This window comes from Amblyraja radiata, chromosome 14 (genome assembly GCF_010909765.2).
Source record: "Amblyraja radiata isolate CabotCenter1 chromosome 14, sAmbRad1.1.pri, whole genome shotgun sequence".
Lineage (NCBI taxonomy): Eukaryota > Metazoa > Chordata > Chondrichthyes > Rajiformes > Rajidae > Amblyraja > Amblyraja radiata.
In genome coordinates, this window is record NC_045969.1 from 18,125,875 (window position 1) to 18,147,396 (window position 21,522).

Sequence of the window (21,522 nt, forward strand, 5' to 3'; positions counted from 1 at the left end):
ATTTCTTATCTAGCCAGAAAGTGATCTGTTTTAATAAAGAAAACAGATTACATAACATGAGAAAATCATTCATCTCTTCAAATGTATTTTCAATAGACCTCATCTTCAACCCAACCCAAGCTCATCCAATCTGTTGAAGATGATGGAAGAATTTTAAAATTTAGTAACACAATCTAATCTGAAATATTTTTCTGCTTCCAAAAGCAATTGTTTACAGCCATAATACCTACCTAACAAAACCTACCAAAATAAGTTGATCAAAGTTTTAACAATGGTTCTGTGAACTGTACAAATTAGGGCATTGATCACCATGCACATTGTTTCTGTTTCATCAGAACTTATAGCATTCCAAGAGCTGGAGTATTTGTTAGATGAGCCTTTAACATTTTCAATCAAATACACTTACTTACCTTTGATTCCTGGTGAAATTGAACGTCATCAATAAAACATGTTCATTCCCCATTTAATATAGTCAGAAAATCCGAACAGAATTCAAAATTTCTCTCTAACCTTTAAATGTTTGGTTACAGGAGGGCAGGACAAATCTGTTGGAAGCCTTGCCTTGTAAGTATGTGCATTAGGACAACACCATATCTACAAACCATTAAATTAACAGACAGAATTCCTTCAATGTCCTGCTTTAATTTTGAGCCTTTTATCTTGCACACAGGCCACTCCCGAATTCCAATTTATGCCATTTCCTTTGAAATCATTACTTATAGCAGGCTAAAAGCCCGACAAATTGTTTCACCACTCATGATTTATCCAGTGCTTAATCCTTGCCACCCGATCCTAAAGGTCTTGAAGATCCTAAAAATATTACCCATTAATATACCACCCTCTGAATAAAGACATTTCCTATCTCAGTCCAAAGCAGCCAATCCCTTCTTCTGAGACTATGTCTCCAGTTCTGGATTCTCCATCTTGAAGAAACAACCTTTTGACATTTTGACAAACTATTAATCTGACTCAAAGCATTGCACTTATCCTGAACCTCTTCAAATATAGGCCAATTCTCACTTTGATAGAAAAGAAAGAGAAACAAAATAATTTTAATTTCAGCAATCTCTTTCAGAATTAAGACCACCATATCATTTGGCTTCCTGATTGCTTGTTGTACTAGCAGGGATATTTTCTGTATGAGAAGACACAAACAATCTCCAAGAAAAATATAGGTAACCGAGAATCTAGTGGGAGGGAGGAACTGAAGGGAATCCACATTAGTCGGGAAATGGCGTTAGGTAAACTGTTGGGACTGAAGGTAGATACTGTAAATCCCGAGGGCCCGATGGTCTGCATCCCAGAGTACTCAAGGAGATGGCCCTACAAATCGTGGATGCATTGGTGATCATTTTCCAATGTTCTCTCGACTCTGGATCAGTTCCTGTGGACTGGAGCATAGTCAATGTAACTCCACTTTTTAAGAAAGGAGGGAGAGAGAAAACGGGGAATTAGAGACCAGTTAGCCTTACATCGGAAGTGGGGAAGATGCTTGAGTCGATTGTTAAAGATGTTATAGAAGCGCATTTGGAAAGCAATGACAGGATCAGTCAAAGTCAGCATGGATTTATGACGGGGAAATCATGCTCGTCTTCTTCTAATCTTCTGGAATATTTTGAGGATGTAACATGTAGAATGGATAAGGGTGAGCCAGTGGATGTGGTATCTGGACTTTCAAAAAGCCTTTGACAAGGTCCCACACAAGAGATTAGTGTGCAATATTAGAGCACAGTATTGGGGGTAGGGTATTGACATGGATAGAGAACTGGTTGGCAGACAGAAGCAAAGAGTAGGAATTAACGGGTCCTTTTCAGAATGACAGGCAGTGACTAGTGGAGTGCCGCAATGCTCTGTGCTGGGACCCCAGTTATTTACAATATATATTAGGATTTAGACGAGGGAATTAAATGTGACATCTCCACGTTTGTGGACACAAAGCTGGGTGGTAGTGTGAGCTGTGATGAGGATGCTATGACTGCAGGGTGACTTGGATAGGTTGGGTGAGTGGGCAGAAGCATGGCAGATGCAGTATGTGGATAAATGTGAGGTTATCCACTTTGGTGGCAAGAACAGGAAGATAGATTATTATCTGAATGGTGTCAGATTAGGAAAAGGGGAGGTGCAACGAGACCTGGTGTGCTTATACATGTACAAGATTGTACATGTACAAAGTAAGCATGCAGATATTGGCCTTCATTGCGAGAGGATTTGAGTTTAGGAGCAAGGAGATCCTACTGCAGTTGTACAGGGCTCTGGAGTATTGTGTGCAATTTGGTCTCCTAATTTGAGGAAGGACGCTATTGCTATTGTGTAGGTTCACCAGGTTAATTCCCAGGATGGCGGGACTGACATATGATGAAAGAATGGGTCGACTGGGTTTGTATTCACTGGCATTTAGAAGGATGAGAGGAGATCTCATAGAAACATATAACATTCTTAAAGGATTGGACAAGCCAGATGCAAGAAAAATGTTCCTGATGTTGGGGGAGTCCAGAACTAGGGGGTCACAGTTTAAGAATAAAGGGTAGGCCATTTAGGACTGAGATGAGGAAAAACCTTATCACCCAGAGAGTTGTGAATCTGTGGAATTCTCTGCCACAGAAGGCCAATTCACTGGATGTTTTCAAGAGAGTTAGATTTAGCTCTCAGGGCTAAAAGAATCAAGGGATATGGGAAAACATAGAAAATAGGTGCAGGAGGAGGCCATTCGGCCCTTCGAGCCAGCACCGCCATTCATTGTGATCATGGCTGATCGTTCCCTATCAATAACCCATGCCTGCCTTCTCCCCATTTCCCTTGACTCCACTAGCCCCTAGAGCTCTATCTAACTCTCTCTTAAATCCATCCAGTGATTTGGCCTCCACTGCCCTCTGTGGCAGAGAATTCCATAAATTCACAACTCTCTGGGAGAAAAAGTTTTTTTCTCACCTCAGTCTTAAATGACCTCCCCTTTATTCTAAGACTGTGGCCCCTGGTTCTGGACTCGCCCAACATAGGGAACATTTTCCTGCATCTAGCTTGTCCAGTCCATTTATAATTTTATATGTTTCTATAAGATCCCCCCTCATACTTCTAAACTCCAGTGAATACAAGCCTAGTCTTTTCAATCTTTCCTCATATGACAGTCCCACCATCCCAGAGATCAATCTCGTGAACCTATGCTGCACTGCCTCAATCACAAGGATGTCCTTCCTCAAATTAGGAGACCAAAACTGTACACAATACTCCAGATGTGGTCTCACCAGAGCCCTATACAACTGCAGAAGAACCTCTCTACTCCTATACTGAAATCCTCTTGTTATGAAGGCCAACATTCCATTAGCTTTCTTCACTGCCTGCTGTACCTGCACGCCAACTTTCAGTGACCGGTGTACAAGGACGCCCAGGTCTCGCTGCACCTCCCCCTTACCTAACCTAACCCCGTTGAGATAATAATCTGCCCCCTTGTTTTTGCCGCCAAAGTGGATAACCTCACATTTATCTATATTATACTGCATCTGCCACGCATCTGCCCACTCACTCAACCTGTCCAGGTCACCCTGCAACCTCTTAACATCCTCTTCACAGATCACACTGCCACCCAGCTTTGTGTCATCTGCAAACTTGCTAGTGTTGCTCCTAATTCCTTCTTCCAAATCATTAATATATATGGTAAACAGTTGTGGCCCCAACACCGCGCCTTGCGGCACTCCACTCGCCACTGCCTGCCATTCTGAAAAGGACCCGTTCACTCCTACTCTTTGCTTCCGGTCTGCCAACCAATTTTCTATCCATGTCAACACCCTATCCTCAATACCATGTGCTCTAATTTTAGTCACCAGTCTCCCGTGCGGGACCTTATCAAAGGCTTTCTGAAAGTCTAGATACACTACATCCACTGGCACCCCTTCATCCATTTTACTTGTCCCATCCTCAACAAATTCCAGAAGATTAGTCAAGCATGATTTCCCTTTCATAAATCCATGTTGACTTGGACTAATCCTTTTACTGCTATCCAAATGCCCCATTATTACCTCTTTAATAATTGACTCCAGCATCTTTCCCACCACCGAAGTCAGGCTAACTGGTCTGTAATTCCCCATTTTCTCTCTCGCTCCTTTCTTGAAAAGTGAGATAACATTAGCTGAAAAGTGGGATAACATTAGCAGGAATGGGGTGCTGATTTTAAATGATCAGCCATGATCATTTTGATTGGCGCTGGTGCCTTGAAGGGCCGAAAGGCCTACTGCTGCACCTATTTTTCTGTGTTTTTCTATGTTTCTATTTCATGACACCACATGCCAAAATCCCTTTGTATATGAACATTTCAAGTGTTGCACCATTTAAAAATGATTGCTTTTTTTCCTTCTTATCAAAATAAACACACCATATTTACCAGTGGTTAAATAGGCCTTTGGTACATTGGCCTTCAGGGTATCCTGTATAGAAGTTGGGATGTTATGTTACAGTTGTACAGGAGGTTGTTAAGGCTGCATTTGGAGTATTGTATTCAGTTTTGATCAGCCTGCTATTGGAAGGATGTCATTAAGCTGAAAAGAATGCAGAAAAGATTTACCAGAATCTTGCCAGAGCTCGAGGGTTTGATGTAAAGGGAGAGATTGGGCAAGCTAGGACTTTATTCATTACAGCGCAGGAGGCTAAGGGGTGATCTTATAAAGATGTATAAAATTACGAGGGGAATTGTTAGGGTGAATGCATGGAGTCTTTTACATGATGCAGGGGAATCAAGAACCAGAGGCCATTGGTTTAAGGTAAGATGGAAAGATTTAATAGGAACCCGAGGGGCAACTTTTTCACTCAGAGGGTGGTGAGTAAATGGGATGAGCTGCCAGTTGAGGCCGATATAATAACAACATTTCAAAGACACTTGGGCAGGTGCATGGATAAGAAAGTTTCAAAGAGATATGGGCCAAATGGTTGCAAATGGGGCTAGCTTAGATGAGGCATCTTGGTTGGCATGGAAGAGTTGGGCTGAAGGGCCTGTTTCCATGCTGTGTGGCTCTATGAATCTCTGACACTGTATAACCTCATACTTTCCCATAAAACTAATGGCTGAATCAAGTTTTAACTATGCTAATGTTACTTGCATCTTTGTGGACCTTATTTTACGGAACAACCTATGGGTGCTCTCTCCTCAAAAGCTTTTCAAATGTCCAGAGATATCACACTCACTGATTCTCCCTGATCTCCTTAAAGAGAAGGACATCCACAGCTCAGTCCAGTGGATTCAGTTTGCAAGACGGTTTTTAATCCAGCTGTCCAATTAACTAATAACTGTGAATCTTAAATTACTTGGAACACATTTTCTCTGAATTCCAGTAAATTTACCGGATGTGCTCTTTTATTTCCAAACTAGTTGTCATTAAATGTATACTAGTGACATTTTATAATATACACTCCCAAAGTACGTTTACAATTATTCCTGTTTTGAATACTCCATCAGAAAAGCATTCATTACAGGCCAGTCCAGGTAGAGCTCTTCAATTTATGTAACTCTCAAAAATATTACCAAGAGTCTCGTCTATTTCCTGGCTGATTTCTTGATGAGTCTGGGGTATATCTTATCCAATGCAAGTGTTCTTCAGTTAATTCTCTGAGTTTCTTTGTAATATATACTTTATTGATCTTTACATGTGTTACAGATTCTAAGCCAAATAACTGCATCTGGATTTTGTTCATGGTTTTCACTTCTGAACACTGATGTGAAAAATACATTTAACATCTGCCATTTCCTGATCCTCTATAATATTTCTATCCAATGTATCCCTCAAAGGAACTACCTGGCCTTTAATACTCAACTTTTTACATAATTCAAACAAATTCCTTGGATACCTTTTGCTTCTGTCGACAATCTGTTTTCCTACTTCACCCTTACTTCTAATATTCATTTTGGATATATTCAGTTTAGGTTAAGAATGCTGCCAATTAGCTTTCAGTTTAAGGTTACTGCTAGTGATATTAGGAGGCATGTCATGGATTCTGATACTTAATTGGAAAGAAAAAAAGAAAAAACAGATGTTGAACACGTCAATGCATCAGCCACACATTCTGAAAATTGGGCTCTGCTGAGGTTTCATATTTCTCAAAAGAATTTTTCTAAACAGATTTCTTAGGTCTCACATTATATAGTGTGGATTACCTTAAAATAAATACACGGCTCTTGGAAAATGAATGATTTTTTTTGTTGATCGTCTCAATTATTTTCTACCATAATCTGTCATCAAGCCACAATAGTGGACAAAGAAGGATGTTTGGACAAAGATAACAATGACACATCATTATTAAAAAAAATAGTATGGTTGTCAGGTGGCAAAGGTTGCAGGCTCATAGCGAAGGGTGAAAAAGTCCAGAAATTGTAGAGTAAAATTAGGCAATTCTAAAAACACTTTTCACAGAATGATCCACATAAGCTTACTTTTATTGAGCACTTTTAAAGTGTATATACTGTTGTAATATAGCACATGAGTTAACTGTGATTGTGAGGGTATGGGCATAGGAGAAATTCATTTAAAACTGCCATTGTTAAAGATGTAATGGAATATACTCTGAGCAGTGTACTCTGCTTCCAAACTCAATGAATTTGATTTAACAGGCATATATACACTACCACATGAGAAGACACGTGCTATCAATTGGAAAAATAAGTTTTCTTAAGTTCAAAGTGTAAAACAGAGAATATGAGTTGCTCAATGACAATTAGCAATTGTAAATTTATGCTTCCGTTCAACCAATTTAATTTGTTTTTCTTAATAATTTGCAGTGGATAATTGAAATCAAGCCAGGAATACCAGATTCTTCTTTTGAAGAGATTAAAAAGAAAATGAAGTACATTTACTTTAGGAAAGGGAGAAGGTCCAAGGGATTTTCAAAAGTCAGAGTTTGAGAAAAAAAAACCGGTGAAGATTGTTTCAGATGACTGTTGACTCAATAATATTGAGTCCAGGTTAATGTAACCAAGGTTTTCATTGTAACTGTACCTCACCATACTTGTGCACATGGCAATAATAGACAATAGACAATAGGTGCAGGAGTAGGCCATTTGGCCCTTTGAGCCAGCACCGCCATTCAATGTGATCATGGCTGATCATCCCCAATCAGTACCCCGTTCCTGCCTTCTACCCATATCCCCTGACTCCACTATTTTTAAGAGCCCTATCTAGCTCTCTTGAAGGCAGAGAATAACACAGACTCACCATTCTCTGTGAGAAAAAGTGTTTCCTTGTCTCCATTCTGAATGGTTTACTCCTTATTCTTAAACTGTGGCCCCTGGTTCTGGACTCCCCCAACATCGGGAACACGTTTCCTGCCTCTAGTGAGTCCAAGCCCTTAACAATCATATATGTTTCAATGAGATTCCCTCTCATCCTTCTAAACTCCAGAGTGTACAAGCCCAGCTGCTCCATTCTCTCAGCATATGACAGTCCCGCCATACCGGGAATTAACCTTGTAAACCTACGATGCACTCCATCAATAGCAAGAATGTCCTTCCTCAAATTAGGGGACCAAAACTGCACACAATACTCCAGGTGTGGTCTCACTTGGGCTCTGTACAACTGCAGAAGGGCCTCTTTGCTCCTGTATTCGATTCCTCTTGTTATAAAGGCCAACATGCCATCCACTTTCTTCACTGCCTGTTGTACCTGCATTTTTACTTTCATAGACTGATATACAAGGACCCTCAGATCCCGTTGGACTTCCCCTTTTCCCAACTTGACGCCATTTAGATAGTAATCTTCCTTCCTGTTTTTGCTACCAAAGTGGATAACCTCACATTTATCCGATTTTGAACTCACATTTATCCGCTTTCTCAAACTCTGACTTTTGAAAATCCCTTGGACCTTCTCCCTTTCCTAAAGTAAAATCATCAATAACTTGATGATTTTCACTGAAAGAATGGAGGGTTGAATTAAAAGATTTTTCATATATCACAGATGGTTAGAATAAGGATAATCACTAAGGGAAAACCTGTAACATAATTTTAAGTGGACTTGAAAAGGAAGATTATAACTAGATTGAAAATGAGCAGGGAAATGAGAAGAGCCAGCTCTGGCAAAGCTACAAGGGTCCACGTGTCTCTTTCTATATACAGTATTTTTATGATCTATTTTCTTCCATGAACTAATTTTATGGATTCAAATCAAATGAGAAAAGTTATAAATCTTTTACTTTATGCATACTGTTTTGAAAACATGATGACTTTTGGGCATCAGAATTGCTTTCAGTGGCCCACATATATGAAAATGTTCAATGTTGTCATTGCTTTTGGATCAAATGCTACTTGCTATTTATAATTTAAATCATTGTAATTTGTCCACTCAAAATAATGTTTCAGACTAATTCATATATGTTTAATGGTTTTAATGATATTATTTCTGTAGTCATCAAAGTAAAGGTTCTTAATCTGTTGATCATACAACAGTGAGATACCCTGCCTCCACTCCTGAACAGACCATCATGATTTTTTCTATTGTACACACCAATCGTACTTATGGTTTCTTTAATAAAGTTGTCTATAAAACAATATAGACAGATTATGAAAAAGCTCTGCATCTCATTAGATCCTGGAACTCAGATGGTTTTACATGATGGAAAAAACATTTTATTGAAACAGTTCACTGGCAGAAATGATATTATTCCATCCTATCCAAGAAATTATCCAGTTTAGGAAATTGCTTTAAAGAAATATCTATCAACCATACATTCATACTTTCCAATATGAAACTGAAGATAGAATTAACTTGAAATATCACATCTTAATATACCTTATCACATTTCTCAAACATTCTTAAGTACTTCAAACGCAACAGATTAAATTCACTGTTGTTGCATAGGCTTACGCAGACAGACAAAGCTGGCATTTTGCACACATGGTCCCACAAAACAGCGCTGTAGGGAAAGACCATAGTTTGGTTTTATTGAGGGAGGAATGTTGATTAAGACAGGAGAACTCCCTGCTCTTCAAGTATAGTACCATGCTGCTTTTAATATCTGCCCAAACCACTGTTGGCAACAGACTGGGCAGCAATTTAATAGTGAATTTGAAGGACTGCATCTCTGATAATGTAACATCCCCTCAACACTGCACTAAAGTGTCAGCATAGATTATGTTCTCAAGTCCTTGGGGTGGGGCTTGAACCCACAACCTTCCGACTCAGAGGCAAGGATGCTCCCATCTGAGCCAAGCTGACAGGAATACTGTACCTCTAAATCTTTCTTGCCCCTGGCCATCAATATTAGATACTGGGGTTGATCTGAAGACAGGCGGTTTGTCTGTAATAAATTTAAAAGAAAGCAATTTTATGGTAACTTTCTGGCTTTGTGTACACAAAACCTAAAAGGAAACATTGAAACTATTGTAAAAATAGTTTGGCCTCATGCAGCAGGTACGTCAAAGACTCAAGTTCACTTGTTTCATCAGAAATTAAAACCAAAAGACAACCACTGAAAGTATACGAGTGAAGAAATACAAAATTAGTTAAATCACAAAACTAAAAAAAATAACGAGCATAAATTCCACAAACTTGCTGAGTATTCATGTGGATTATGTTTACAAAGCTTGGAATGGGACTTTTACATAATATTTTGCCTTAAAACTTATAACCTCTGCTTTTTATTTTAGTTTCAGTTTTTCATTTCTATTTACTCCAATTTTATTAACAGAGTAACTTATCTTTAGGTCTTCAGCTCTGATGAAACATATAGAACAAAAACATTTGCATATACTTTCTCTTTGTGAATGTTGATTTTACTGCTGTACATTTCCAACATTTTCTGTTTTTGCTTCAAATGTTCCTCAGTTTTCTTTGTGATAAATGATCTCAACAAATCATAGCTAACAAATCTTTAATATTCTGTTTCATTGAAATTACTTATAAATCCATTTGGTTTAATTGGACACCTGGCCAGTTGAGGTGCTTCCAATCTCAGTCCAATGTTTATAACACGCTTGATTCTGTTATAAGCAATTGAAGGAGTGAGAATTTTGATGCATTTATTATAAGCCCACCTTAATATTACGCCATTAATAATGCATGCCAGTAAGAGTCCTATCATTTTGCCATTATTTAGAGCCATGGAACTATATCCAGAAAAACTAGGGTTATTCTGTAGCGTTAGTACCAATATTAGCATTGTTCAAGACTAATTCAAATAAGATATTTTGTAATTAAAAAAGAAAAATATGAATTAAAGGTATAATCCTTGATTAAAATTTGGGCAAAATGCAGCTTTATTGACAATACAATAACATATTATTAGCACATCTGCATAAGCACTAAATTAGACACTTTTTAATTGCATAACACAAATAATCCATTCACTCCAATTAAACTTAATAAATTACTCAATTGCCATGAATACCTTGAACACTTGCAGAGAATTATGCACGCTTTGAAAGGCAGAATCAATAACAGTTACACAAGCCCCCACAGCACCTGACGACCGAGTGATCTCGGTCTCTGAGGTTGATGATAAAGAGGGTGAATCAGCGCATCTTTCAGCCCAAATGGCGTACCACAACGAGTGCTAAAGCTAAACTGGCTAGAGTAGTCAAGGACATCCTCAACCCCTTGCTCCTCCGACCCGAGATTTCACCAGCTTCAAAAGGGCAACTATTTGTCTAGGTACCCACAAAGAGTATGGTGAGCCCTCTAAATAACTACTGTCTGGTAATTAAGAGCTTAGAGAGGATGGTTATGGCACAAATATATTTATGCCTCAGAACTGGGTCCACTTAAATATGGCTATGGCCACAACAGCTCAATAGTAGATGCTATCTATCTGACTGGTTCTTTTCTCTGCTCTGGACCATCTGGATAGCAGGAATACATACGTCAGCTGGTGTTCATGGACTAAGCTCAGCATTCAATGCCATCTTCCCCTCCAAACCTATCGCCAAGCTCCAAACCCAGGACCTCTATACCACCCTTTGTAACCAGATTCTGTATGTCCTTATCAGCAAACCTCAATCAGTGCAGATTGGCAACAACATCTCCTCCTCACTTAATATTAACATGGGTGCACCTCAAGGCTGTATGATTAGCTCCTGCTCTACTCCATAAGCACAGTTCTAATGCCATGTAAAAAAAACGCCGATGACACCACTGGTGTTGGCAGAATCATGGATGGTAATGGCTCAGAGTAAAGGAAAGAGATAGAACACCTGGTCGACTGGAGCCACAACAACCACTTATCACTCAATGTCAATAAAACCAAAAAACTAATCTATGCCATCAGAAAGGAAAAGGTGGGAGATTACATGCCAGTTTTCATTGGTGGGTCAGCGATGAAGGGAGTTAGTAACTCAAATTACTGGAAATTAATATCTAGGATGACCTGGTGCATAGATGGAATCATGGAGAACTACTTCTTAGAAGTTTAAAGAGATTCGGCATGTCACCAAATACTCAAATAAAATTCTACACATGCACTTTGGCAAGTTTCTGACCCATTGCATTGTGGCCTGGAGGCTGGAGAAAGTGGTGGACTAAGTCCAGTCCATCACAGGTATAGCCATCCTCACCGTCAATAGCATCTACATGAGATGCTGTCTCAAGAAGGCAGCATCTATCATCAAGGACCCCACTTCCATCCATGCCCACTTCTCCTTGCCACCATTGGGTAAGAAATAAAAAAAGCTTGAAGTCTCACACCACCAGGTTCTGCAACAGCTATTTTCTTACAACTATCAGATTTGTGAATCGATATGCACAACCCTAATTCTACTTTGGCAATGGAGCAGTATGGCTGACTCTTGCACTATATTGCAATTGTTTTGTAATTGTGTATTTTTGTACATGTTTTTTTCCCCAGTCTTTTGCTTTTCATTGTTTTTTAGAATTTCTGTGTAATTTATCTATAATTAATGCTTTTGTGTGTTGTCTGAGTTCATGTGCCTAGGATGCTGCTGCAAGTAATATTTCATTATACCTATACCCCAAGTATTTGTGCATATACCAATACACTGGACTTGACTTGAGAATATTGTTATAATGTTTGCTTTTCAAGTATTGACTACTATAAGAATATAAGAACTGTTTTCTCTGCTGCCAATAAACTTGCCAAAACTGTAAATCACATTAAACCCTCACATTTTTTTTTCATTTTAGGGGTAAACAGCACACATTCCAACAGTTGCCACTGAGGATCAATTTCTAATGTTATAATTTACATTTTATAAGTAATCCGTTGCACTAGCAGACATAGAGAACACCACCCGACCCGCGGAGCTGGAAAACACCACCCGACCCGTGGAGTTCACCTGACCCGCGGAGCTGGAGAACGCCACCCGACCCGTGGAGTTCACCTGACCCGCGGAGCTGGAGAACGCCACCCGACCCGTGGAGCTCACCCTACCCGTGGAGCTGGAGACCGCCACCCGACCCGCTGGGCTGGAGAACGCCAGGTGAGCCCCGGGGCTCGAGACCATCAGCAGAGCTGCGGGGCTGTAACAAGCCAGCTCGGCCGACCAGAAGCACCAACAGACGGCGACGCGTACGAAAGCACCGCCGGGGATGCAGAGGTGAGTTAAAGGCCAGGTTAGAGCTAGCCCCACACAGGGTAGCGATTCCTAGCCTTTTCCTCGCCAACGTGCGCTCACTGGCAAACAAAATGGACGAACTCCGGCTAAGGATCACCTCCCACAACTGGATCAAGGACTGCAACATCCTGATCTTCACGGAAACTTGGCTCAACACTGACGTTCCTGACAGCGCCATCCAGCTATCGGGGCGTCATTTACTCCGAGCGGACAGGACATCAGACTCCGGTAAGACCAGAGGTGGGGGTCTGTGCATTTATGTAAATAAAGCATGGTGCACGGACTCCACCATCATCGAGAGTCACTGCTCAGCTAACCTTGAGTTCCTCTTGGTTAGATGCAGACCGTTCTATCTGCCCAGAGAGTTCACCTCCACTGTTGTGACTGCAGCCTATATCCCTCCTGATGCTAATGCCAAGCTTGCAATGAAAGAGCTGCATACTGCCATTAGCAATCAACAACCGAGACAGCCTTCATTGTTGCGGGTGGCTTCAATCACTCTAACCTGAAGACTGTACTCCCCAAATTCCACCAACATGTCTCCTTCCCCACTAGAGTAGACAAGACACTGGACAAAGTCTACACCAACATGGCTGAAGCTTACAAAGCAATCCCCCTCCCCCACCTTGGTCAGTCTGATCACGTCTCATTGTTCCTGCTCCCTAAGTACTCCCCACTCATCAGACGGGTTAAACCAACTGTGAGGACAGTTAAAGTCTGGTCAGAGGAAGCGGACTTCACACTTCAGCAGTGTTTTGGAAACACTGACTGGAAGGCGTTTGCAGCCCAGGCCACCCTTGACTCCCACACGGACATTGATTCCTACACATCCTCTATTCTGGACTTTATAAACTCCACCATCAATAGTGTCACCTCCCTCAAACAGGTGACCATATTCCCGAATCAGAAGCCATGGATGAACAGCGAGGTCAGGCTACTGCTGAAAGCACGGGACACCGCTTTCAGGTCAGGCGATGCACGAGCCTACAGCTCATCCAGGGCTAACCTGAAGAGGGGCATCAAGAAGGCCAAGCACTGCCATAAGCTCAGGATTCAGGAGCACTTCAACAACAACTCCGACCCCCGACGCATGTGGCAAGGCATCCAGGCCATCACGGACTACAGACTCCAACACCACCCCCGCATCCAGCGACGCCTCCTTCCTTGAGGAGCTTAATCACTTCTATGGCCGCTTCGACAGGGACAATCTAGAGACAGCCATCAAGACTGTGCTCCCTGCCGATCACCAACCCCTCACACTCACCCCCTACGACGTATACGTGGCATTGAGTAGGACTAATGCACGTAAGGCTGCTGGCCCTGACGGCATCCCCGGGCGCGTGCTCAGGTCCTGTGCTGCGCAGCTGACAGACGTCTGGACTGACATCTTCAACCTGTCACTTGCCCAAGCAGTTGTCCCCACGTGCCTTAAAACCACCTCCATCGTGCCAGTGCCAAAACACTCCACTGCGGCAAGCCTCAACGACTTCCGCCCAGTTGCACTTACCCCCATCATCACCAAGTGCTTCGAGAGGCTGGTCCTGGCACATCTCAAAAGCTGCCTACCCCCCACACTGGATCCCTATCAGTTTGCCTACCGCAAGAACAGGAGTACGGAGGATGCCATCTCAACGGCACTTCACTCCGCCCTCTCCCACCTCGACAACAGAGATACTTACGTAAGAATGCTGTTCATCGATTACAGCTCAGCATTCAACACCATTATACCATCTAAACTGATCACCAAACTCGGTAACCTGGGCATCGATCCCTCCCTCTGCAACTGGATACTGGACTTTCTAACCAACAGACCACAGTCTGTTAGGTTAGACAAGCACACCTCTTCAACCCTCACCCTGAACACTGGCGTTCCACAGGGCTGTGTGCTGAGCCCCCTCCTCTACTCCCTCTTCACCTATGACTGCACACCTGTACATGGTACTAACACCATCATCAAGTATGCAGATGATACAACGGTGATTGGCCTCATCAGCAACAACGACGAGTCGGCCTACAGGGAGGAGGTCCAGCACTTAGCAGCATGGTGCGCTGACAACAACCTGGCCCTTAACTCCAAGAAGACCAAGGAGCTCATTGTAGACTTCAGGAAGTCCAGGGGCGGCACGCACACCCCCATCCACATTAACGGGACGGAGGTGGAATGTGTTTCTAGCTTCAGGTTCCTGGGTGTTAACATCTCCGATGACCTCTCTTGGACCCACAATACCTCAACTCTGATCAAGAAGGCTCACCGGCGTCTCTTCTTCCTGAGGAGACTGAAGAAGGTCCATCTGTCTCCTCAGATCCTGGTGAACTTCTACCGCTGCACCATCGAGAGCATCCTTACCAACTGTATCACAGTATGGTATGGCAACTGCTCTGTCTCCGACCGGAAGGCATTGCAGAGGGTGGTGAAAATTGCCCAACGCATCACCGGTTCCTCGCTCCCCTCCATTGAGTCTGTCCAAAGCAAGCGTTGTCTGCGGAGGGCGCTCAGCATCGCCAAGGACTGCTCTCACCCCAACCATGGACTGTTTATCTTCCTACCATCCGGGAGGCGCTACAGGTCTCTCCGTTGCAGAACCAGCAGGTCCAGGAACAGCTTCTTCCCTGCGGCTGTCACTCTACTCAACAACGTACCTCGGTGACTGCCAATCACCCCCCCCCCCCCCCCCCCGACACTCCTCCCACAGGAAAAATACTATGTCTGTATATATGCTAATGTAAATATTTATTCAAATCATATTCTATGTCGCTCTTCCAGGGAGATGCTAAATGCATTTCGTTGTCTCTGTACTGTACACGGACAATGGCAATTAAAGTTGAATCTGAATCTGAATCTGAATCTGAATAATTGTCAGGTGCAATGTCCGCACTCACTATTTGAGATAAAAACTCCGTATATACCTAAAATTTGACTATTTGCCTATATCACATGGTACTCATATTCATTTCCTCATTCATATAAATAACGGCTGGAAAATATATTTAGAATGATCATACATCAGACCCATGAGATTAAAATGCATGCAATTTGATGCAGATTCCAGGCAACACCAGTAGATTGCAAAAAATATTCATTGATTTTCGGCCACATTATGTTTTTCGCATTCCATAGGATATCAGACCTGTATTAGTGTTTGGAGAAAGTCAGCTTTCTTCCCATAACTTGCACCATGCATAACTCCCTTCAGCCGAAGTTAAATAGAATTGATAGCAGTTAACGTAGTTAGTTTCCCAGCAAAGAGCAATACATTTGAATGGTACACAATATGAAAACAAAAGAAATGATGTAACAACGTGGATGTGAAAGTCAGAGGTTTGATTAGTATATCTGTCAATGACCACTAAAGTTGATGGTGTTGTGGATAGCGAGTAAGGTTGACTAAGACTGTAGATCGGATGGAAAATTGGGTGACGTGTTGGCAGGTAGAATTAAATCCTGATAGTTTAGTTTAGTTTAGAGATACAGTGCGGAACCAGGCCCTTCGGTCCACCGAGTCTGCACCGACCAGTGATCCCCGCACACTTACACTATCCTACAAGGGACAATTTACAATTATACCAAGCCAATAAACCTACAAACCTGTGTGTCTTTGAAGTGTGGGAGGAAACCGAAGATCCCGGAGAAAACCAACGCAGGTCACAGAGAGATCTTATGAACTCTGTACAGACAGTACCCATAGTCGGGATCGAACCCGGGTCTCTGGCGCTGTAAGGCAGCAACTCTACCGCTGCGCCACCGTGCTGCCCAGGGTGTGAGGTAATGCATTTAGGGAAGTTAAATAAGGGTAGGACATATGCAGCAAATGGTAGGACACTAAGGAATCTTGATGAACAGAGGAACCTTGGGATTCAAGTCCATAGTTCCCTGAAAGTTCCTCCACGGGTAGGTAGTGCAGTAGCATATGGCTTGCCTTCATATTTTTGAGTTTAAACGTTTTTGTGTAGTGTTGCAAATTTCTAAAACGCTGATTAGACAGCCCTTCGATAGTTATGTGCCGTTCCGGTTGCCACACTACAGAGAATGCAGAGGATATTCACCAGAGTATCAAAAACAAAAGGGCATTGGTAAGGTGAGAGGAACCAACTTAAAAGGAAAGTTGAGAGTGGTGATTTCTGAAATTCGTTGCCAAAGGAAGTGGTGGTGGTCAGATATAATCACTACATCAAAGTGAGTTACAGGCACGTAAACAGGCTAGGCAAGGAAATATATTGACCTAATGAAGACAGATATGATTAGTGTAGATGGGTAAAAATACTGGTATGGACATGGTGGGCCAAAAGGTAGTTTAGTTGCTGCACAATTAGACTCCATGTATTCACATTAACGCATTAATTATTTTGAATTTAACATTCAGGCCAAACTCAGCACATTATTTTTGTTTTGTCTAATGTAGACTTAAAAGCAAGATTAGATAACAATTTTATACAAGGGCAGCAAAGTAATTTGCATTGCCATCGTAAATAATCATTCATTTGATTTTTTTTATTGACTTGGCAAATTCCACATTTCGTAGCTCAGGCTGCAAAAACAAAACTCTATAATTACTAAGGATTAGTCAATAACAAAAAACATATGAAGCTTGGACCAAAATGTTAAATGATATTTTCCATATGCATTAATTTGAATTATTTTGTAATTATTATCAGCAGCATGTGTGTGCGTCTAAATTCGTCTCAGTACACATGTTGGATAAGAATCCATTATATACAAGAAATTAATTTAGTAGATATCCGTCAATCCCGCCATTGTAAAATTCAAAAGTGAGAAACATAGCCTTCGACAATTGAATACAGCATTCAAAAATAACTAGAATATTTGGATTGAATTCAACAGATATTATACATAACTTGACGGGTATCAAGTGGGACAAAACTTTTCAAATCTGCCACCACTTATATAATTTTCCAGTGATCCCAGTAAAGGGCCTGTCTCACTTAAGCAAATGTTTAGGTGACTACAGGCGCCCTTAAAGAGTTACTTTTCTGAAAAAACGTTATTAGTTCTGTAAATCATTACTTACCTTGCGTTGTGCCAGAACTACTGGAGGATGATCGAATAACAGTTGATGTTGTCTCAGCTCCTGCAGAGGTCAGCAAAATAAAATGAAAAATGATGATGAAGAGCCACATTATTTTTTAATAATCTTACGTCTACTTGACCATCTGTTGTTGCATTTTTATGCAAACACGAAAAAGCAATTGGAATCTTAAAATATTGGCGAGAAAAAAATATCTGCATTTGAAATGTCAGACTGTTATATAAAATTTCACATTGTTTTGTTCAACCTAAAGGGGCTGTCCCACTGCGGCGACCTAATTGGCGAGTTTTGAAGAGTTTAGGAGAGTTTGAAAAAGTGTCATTTTGAGGACCTCATTCGACTATGTAGAAGACCTCCTTCGACTATGTTGAAGACTAGCTTTGACTAGCTTCGGGAAAATTTGCCACCGAATAGTGGAGAGTGAAGACGACCTCTTTCGATCCCCTTCGACCTCCCTTCGACTAGGTTGAAGACTATCTACGACTACCTTCGATTACCCTCGATTACCTACGAATAACATGCCGACCTACTACGACCTACTTCGACTAAACCTACGTGTTTTTAAAAAATCGATTTTTTCCACGGCAACCGTTTTTTACTCGCGGGCATTTTTCAGCAAAAATACGTGGCGACCTAGCTGAGGCCTCGAGTACGCGGGGACTACTCTCGAGCATGAAGAAGAGTTACAAAGACCTCCTAGGACCTCGTGGCGACCATGCTGCGAGTATGTGTCGAGGGCAAACCCTTCTAAACTCGCCAATTAGGTCGCCGCAGTAGGGCAGCCCCTTAAAGCTGTCTGAAGATTGCATAGCACTATCACTAAGGGGTAGCACCAAAGAATCCTTTAAAAAGTTCAGGCGTAAACTATTTTGGAAAATTGGAAAAGATGATGCACTAGATTCAAATAAGCAAGGTACCAAATTTATTTTACCTTCAATTGAACTATTCATTTATGAACTTTTTTTCAAAGCTTGTGAACATAACTAATAGGGATAGATGTAGACCATTTGGCAGCTCATGCCTGCTATTGTTCAATAATAATATAGCTGACCTTTTTACTTGCATTAACTTCATTCCTTGGTACTTAATATCTAAAAATCAGTAGCTGTCTTGAGTACACTCAGCATCTGAACTCCACAGTTCTCTGGGCAGAGAATATTGAAGACTCGCTACCCTTTGGTTGTTCTTCTCCCTTCTGTCCTGCGTGGCAAACCCTTTGTTTTGAGATAAAATCCCTGACTCCAGTGAGCCCAGCCAGGGCAAACATCTAACCTGTCAAATCCTTAAGAATTTTATGCTTCATTGAGATAATCTCTCATTCTACTAAATTCTGGCGAACACAGGCATTCTCTACTTGATCGCTCCAGATATAACAATCCTCGTATCCCAGAAATCAATCAGGTGAACATTTGCTGTACTTCCTTTATCACGGAATATCTTTACTTGGCAAGGGAGATCAGACTTGCACACAATTTTCCAAATATAACCTCACTAAAGTTTCATACAACTGATGTGAAGCACATTACTCTGGTACTTACATTTTCTTGCAGTGAAGGCCAACAACCCATTTGCTTTCCTAATTGATGCACACCAACTCCCTTCAAACTTTCATCATTTCAAAAGTACTCTAACATTCTATTTTGTTCAGTATCTGATCTCCCATTTTACACATTATGTTTATCTGCTGAATTACCATGACTACTAGATTGGTAACAGCAACAAACAAGATTACATTACATTGAACCTTCCTTCAAATAATTGACAAATTGTGAACATCTTGTGATCCCTGCCGTATCGCAGCCTCCTTTTAATCTTATTCTGTTTTCTGTTCTCACCAGAATATTACTTCAAATTTGATCAATAATCTCTTGCGTAGCACCTTATCAAAGGCCTTCTGAAAGACCAAATATACTACATTAATTACGTCACTCTATTCTCTTCTGCTCATTGGTCTATAGCTCCCAGTTTTCTCTCTCCCTCTATTTTAAAATTGTAAGATTAAATATGATGTCTTCCAATTCAGAACCATTACAGAACCAATGCATTCACCATCTTCATGACTACCTCTTCTAAACCCTCTTCTAAAACCCCAGGATGCAGATCGTCAACCACCGAGGATTTATTGGTTTTCAGGTCCATTCATTTATTTATCTTGCTAATTTTTGCTCCAAAGCCATTATCTTATACTATTTCATGGATGTTTTCAATGTTTATGAAAGCAGGCCCAAAATAATGGTTTGATTTCATTATTCTACAACATAATTTCTCCTGCCTCTACATAACAGGTCCACATTAACATTTGCTAATCTTTTTCATTTTACACATCTATAATAGCTCTTACAATCTGTTTCTACTTTCCACATAAGCATTGCCTGCTCTCCTTTATCAATGTCTTGCTCTTCTTTTTTTGCATTCTTATATTTTTCACAATCCTCAGGTTTATTTTAGGCAATGTTATAAACCTTTTTTTCCCGATCTAATAATATCTTTGAATTGTCTTGCTAGCCACAGCTGGGGCATTTTCCCTTTTTTTTTGGCATTAGAAGAATATATATTACTTATAAATTATGTATTAATTCTTTAAAATTTAGCCACTGCTGGCGTACAGTCACATCTTTTAATGTTGCTTTCCAATTTACAATGGCCAACTCATGAGTCATGCTTTTCTAGTTTGCTTTATCCTGATTTAAGAGCCTGGTTTCCAATTAAACTAAATCACTTTCAATCTTCTACAACAGTATGATTACTCTTCCCTAAAGCCCCTTTAACTACAAGATTTTCAATTAACACTCTCTTATTACATCTCAATCATTTTCCAAGCAATTTATAGTGGATTTCTGTGGATCCTACACAAGTACAAAAGAGTTTCAGATTAAGGCAGATAGCTACAATGTATTCATAACTGGAATATATTTTAGAAAATGCAAGCGATCCCCATTAATGATGCGTGTTTTAGTTTAAAAAATGCATAGCGGCGTCATCAGGTACCTGGCCTTAATGAATGGAGGAAACTATCTCACCATGCGTGCCTTCTTACCAATACCATTTTGGAACTTAGAAATAAAGAACAGAGAAGGAGAGTAAATAAGAAAGGGGGAATTGAGTGACTTCAAGCAAAGGAACAGAAAAATCAAAGTGACCAAAGTAGATTATGAGAGAAAGAGAGAAATCAAATACAAAGGAGAAAAACAGGAAATACATTTCATAATATAAGATTTATAAAACTTCAAAACAATGGACAGAGAGATGAATTGAACAGATCAATTAGTTCAATTTCTGGGCTGACAGGTTGGCATAATCATATGATCACATTAGTAAATTAAGTTTTCAATTACCAGTTTTACCTCTTTTGTGGTAAATGCAGTACATTCTTAAAAATAATGGTGAAGAAATAGGTGAAAAGTTGCAAAGTTAAATGCAACATGAAGTAAATTAACCAATTTTCTGGGGATTCACAATTCTGCCACACTTCATAAACCAGGAGTTTATAACAGTTTTACTCCTGTCAGGAGCACTGGTAAAAACAAACACCTGGGTTCCTTCACATCATCTCACCTCCCTTCAAGCTTGACAGATATTTACCGTGCCAGATTGGAAAATTACACTAAAGTCAACTTTATGCTTTGACTGTTCCGTGTTAACTTGATACAAAAATCCTTTAGTCTTCATCTCTCGGGCCCAATTCCTTTAAGATTCCTATCTCTCAAGGTGAAGGTCTCTTACTCTGCGTTTGCAACATTTAGTGCTTGTAATTGGTTTCCAGCACATTAAGCCTAGACTAATCCATTTTTGTCACCTCCAATGGAGGTGAATTACACAATTTTCTTGGCAATGGGATATCAATTGTTGATAACCCCTGCTGATTCACCACATCTGAGAATAAGCGCTGAGAGTTAATTGCAAAGAGAATGAGTGTCCTGCAACCGTTATATTATTCTT

General features: G+C 40.7%; 1 protein-coding gene across 30 annotated transcripts in view; it reads right to left on the bottom strand.

Moving 5' to 3' along the window:
• Positions 1 to 21,522, bottom strand: part of LOC116980442 (ABI family member 3 binding protein) — a 250,562-nt gene that overhangs the window by 28,212 nt on the left and 200,828 nt on the right. For 27 of the 30 annotated variants that reach the window (XM_033032679.1, XM_033032666.1, XM_033032680.1 and 24 more), the window contains 2 exons: positions 17,566 to 17,625; positions 9,202 to 9,270 (listed from right to left, as the gene is read on the bottom strand). In XM_033032679.1, the coding sequence (XP_032888570.1) occupies positions 9,202 to 9,270; positions 17,566 to 17,625 (129 nt within the window). The remainder of the gene's footprint in view (positions 1 to 9,201; positions 9,271 to 17,565; positions 17,626 to 21,522) is intronic. The other 3 variants (XM_033032676.1, XM_033032663.1, XM_033032662.1) reach the window with 1 other exon arrangement.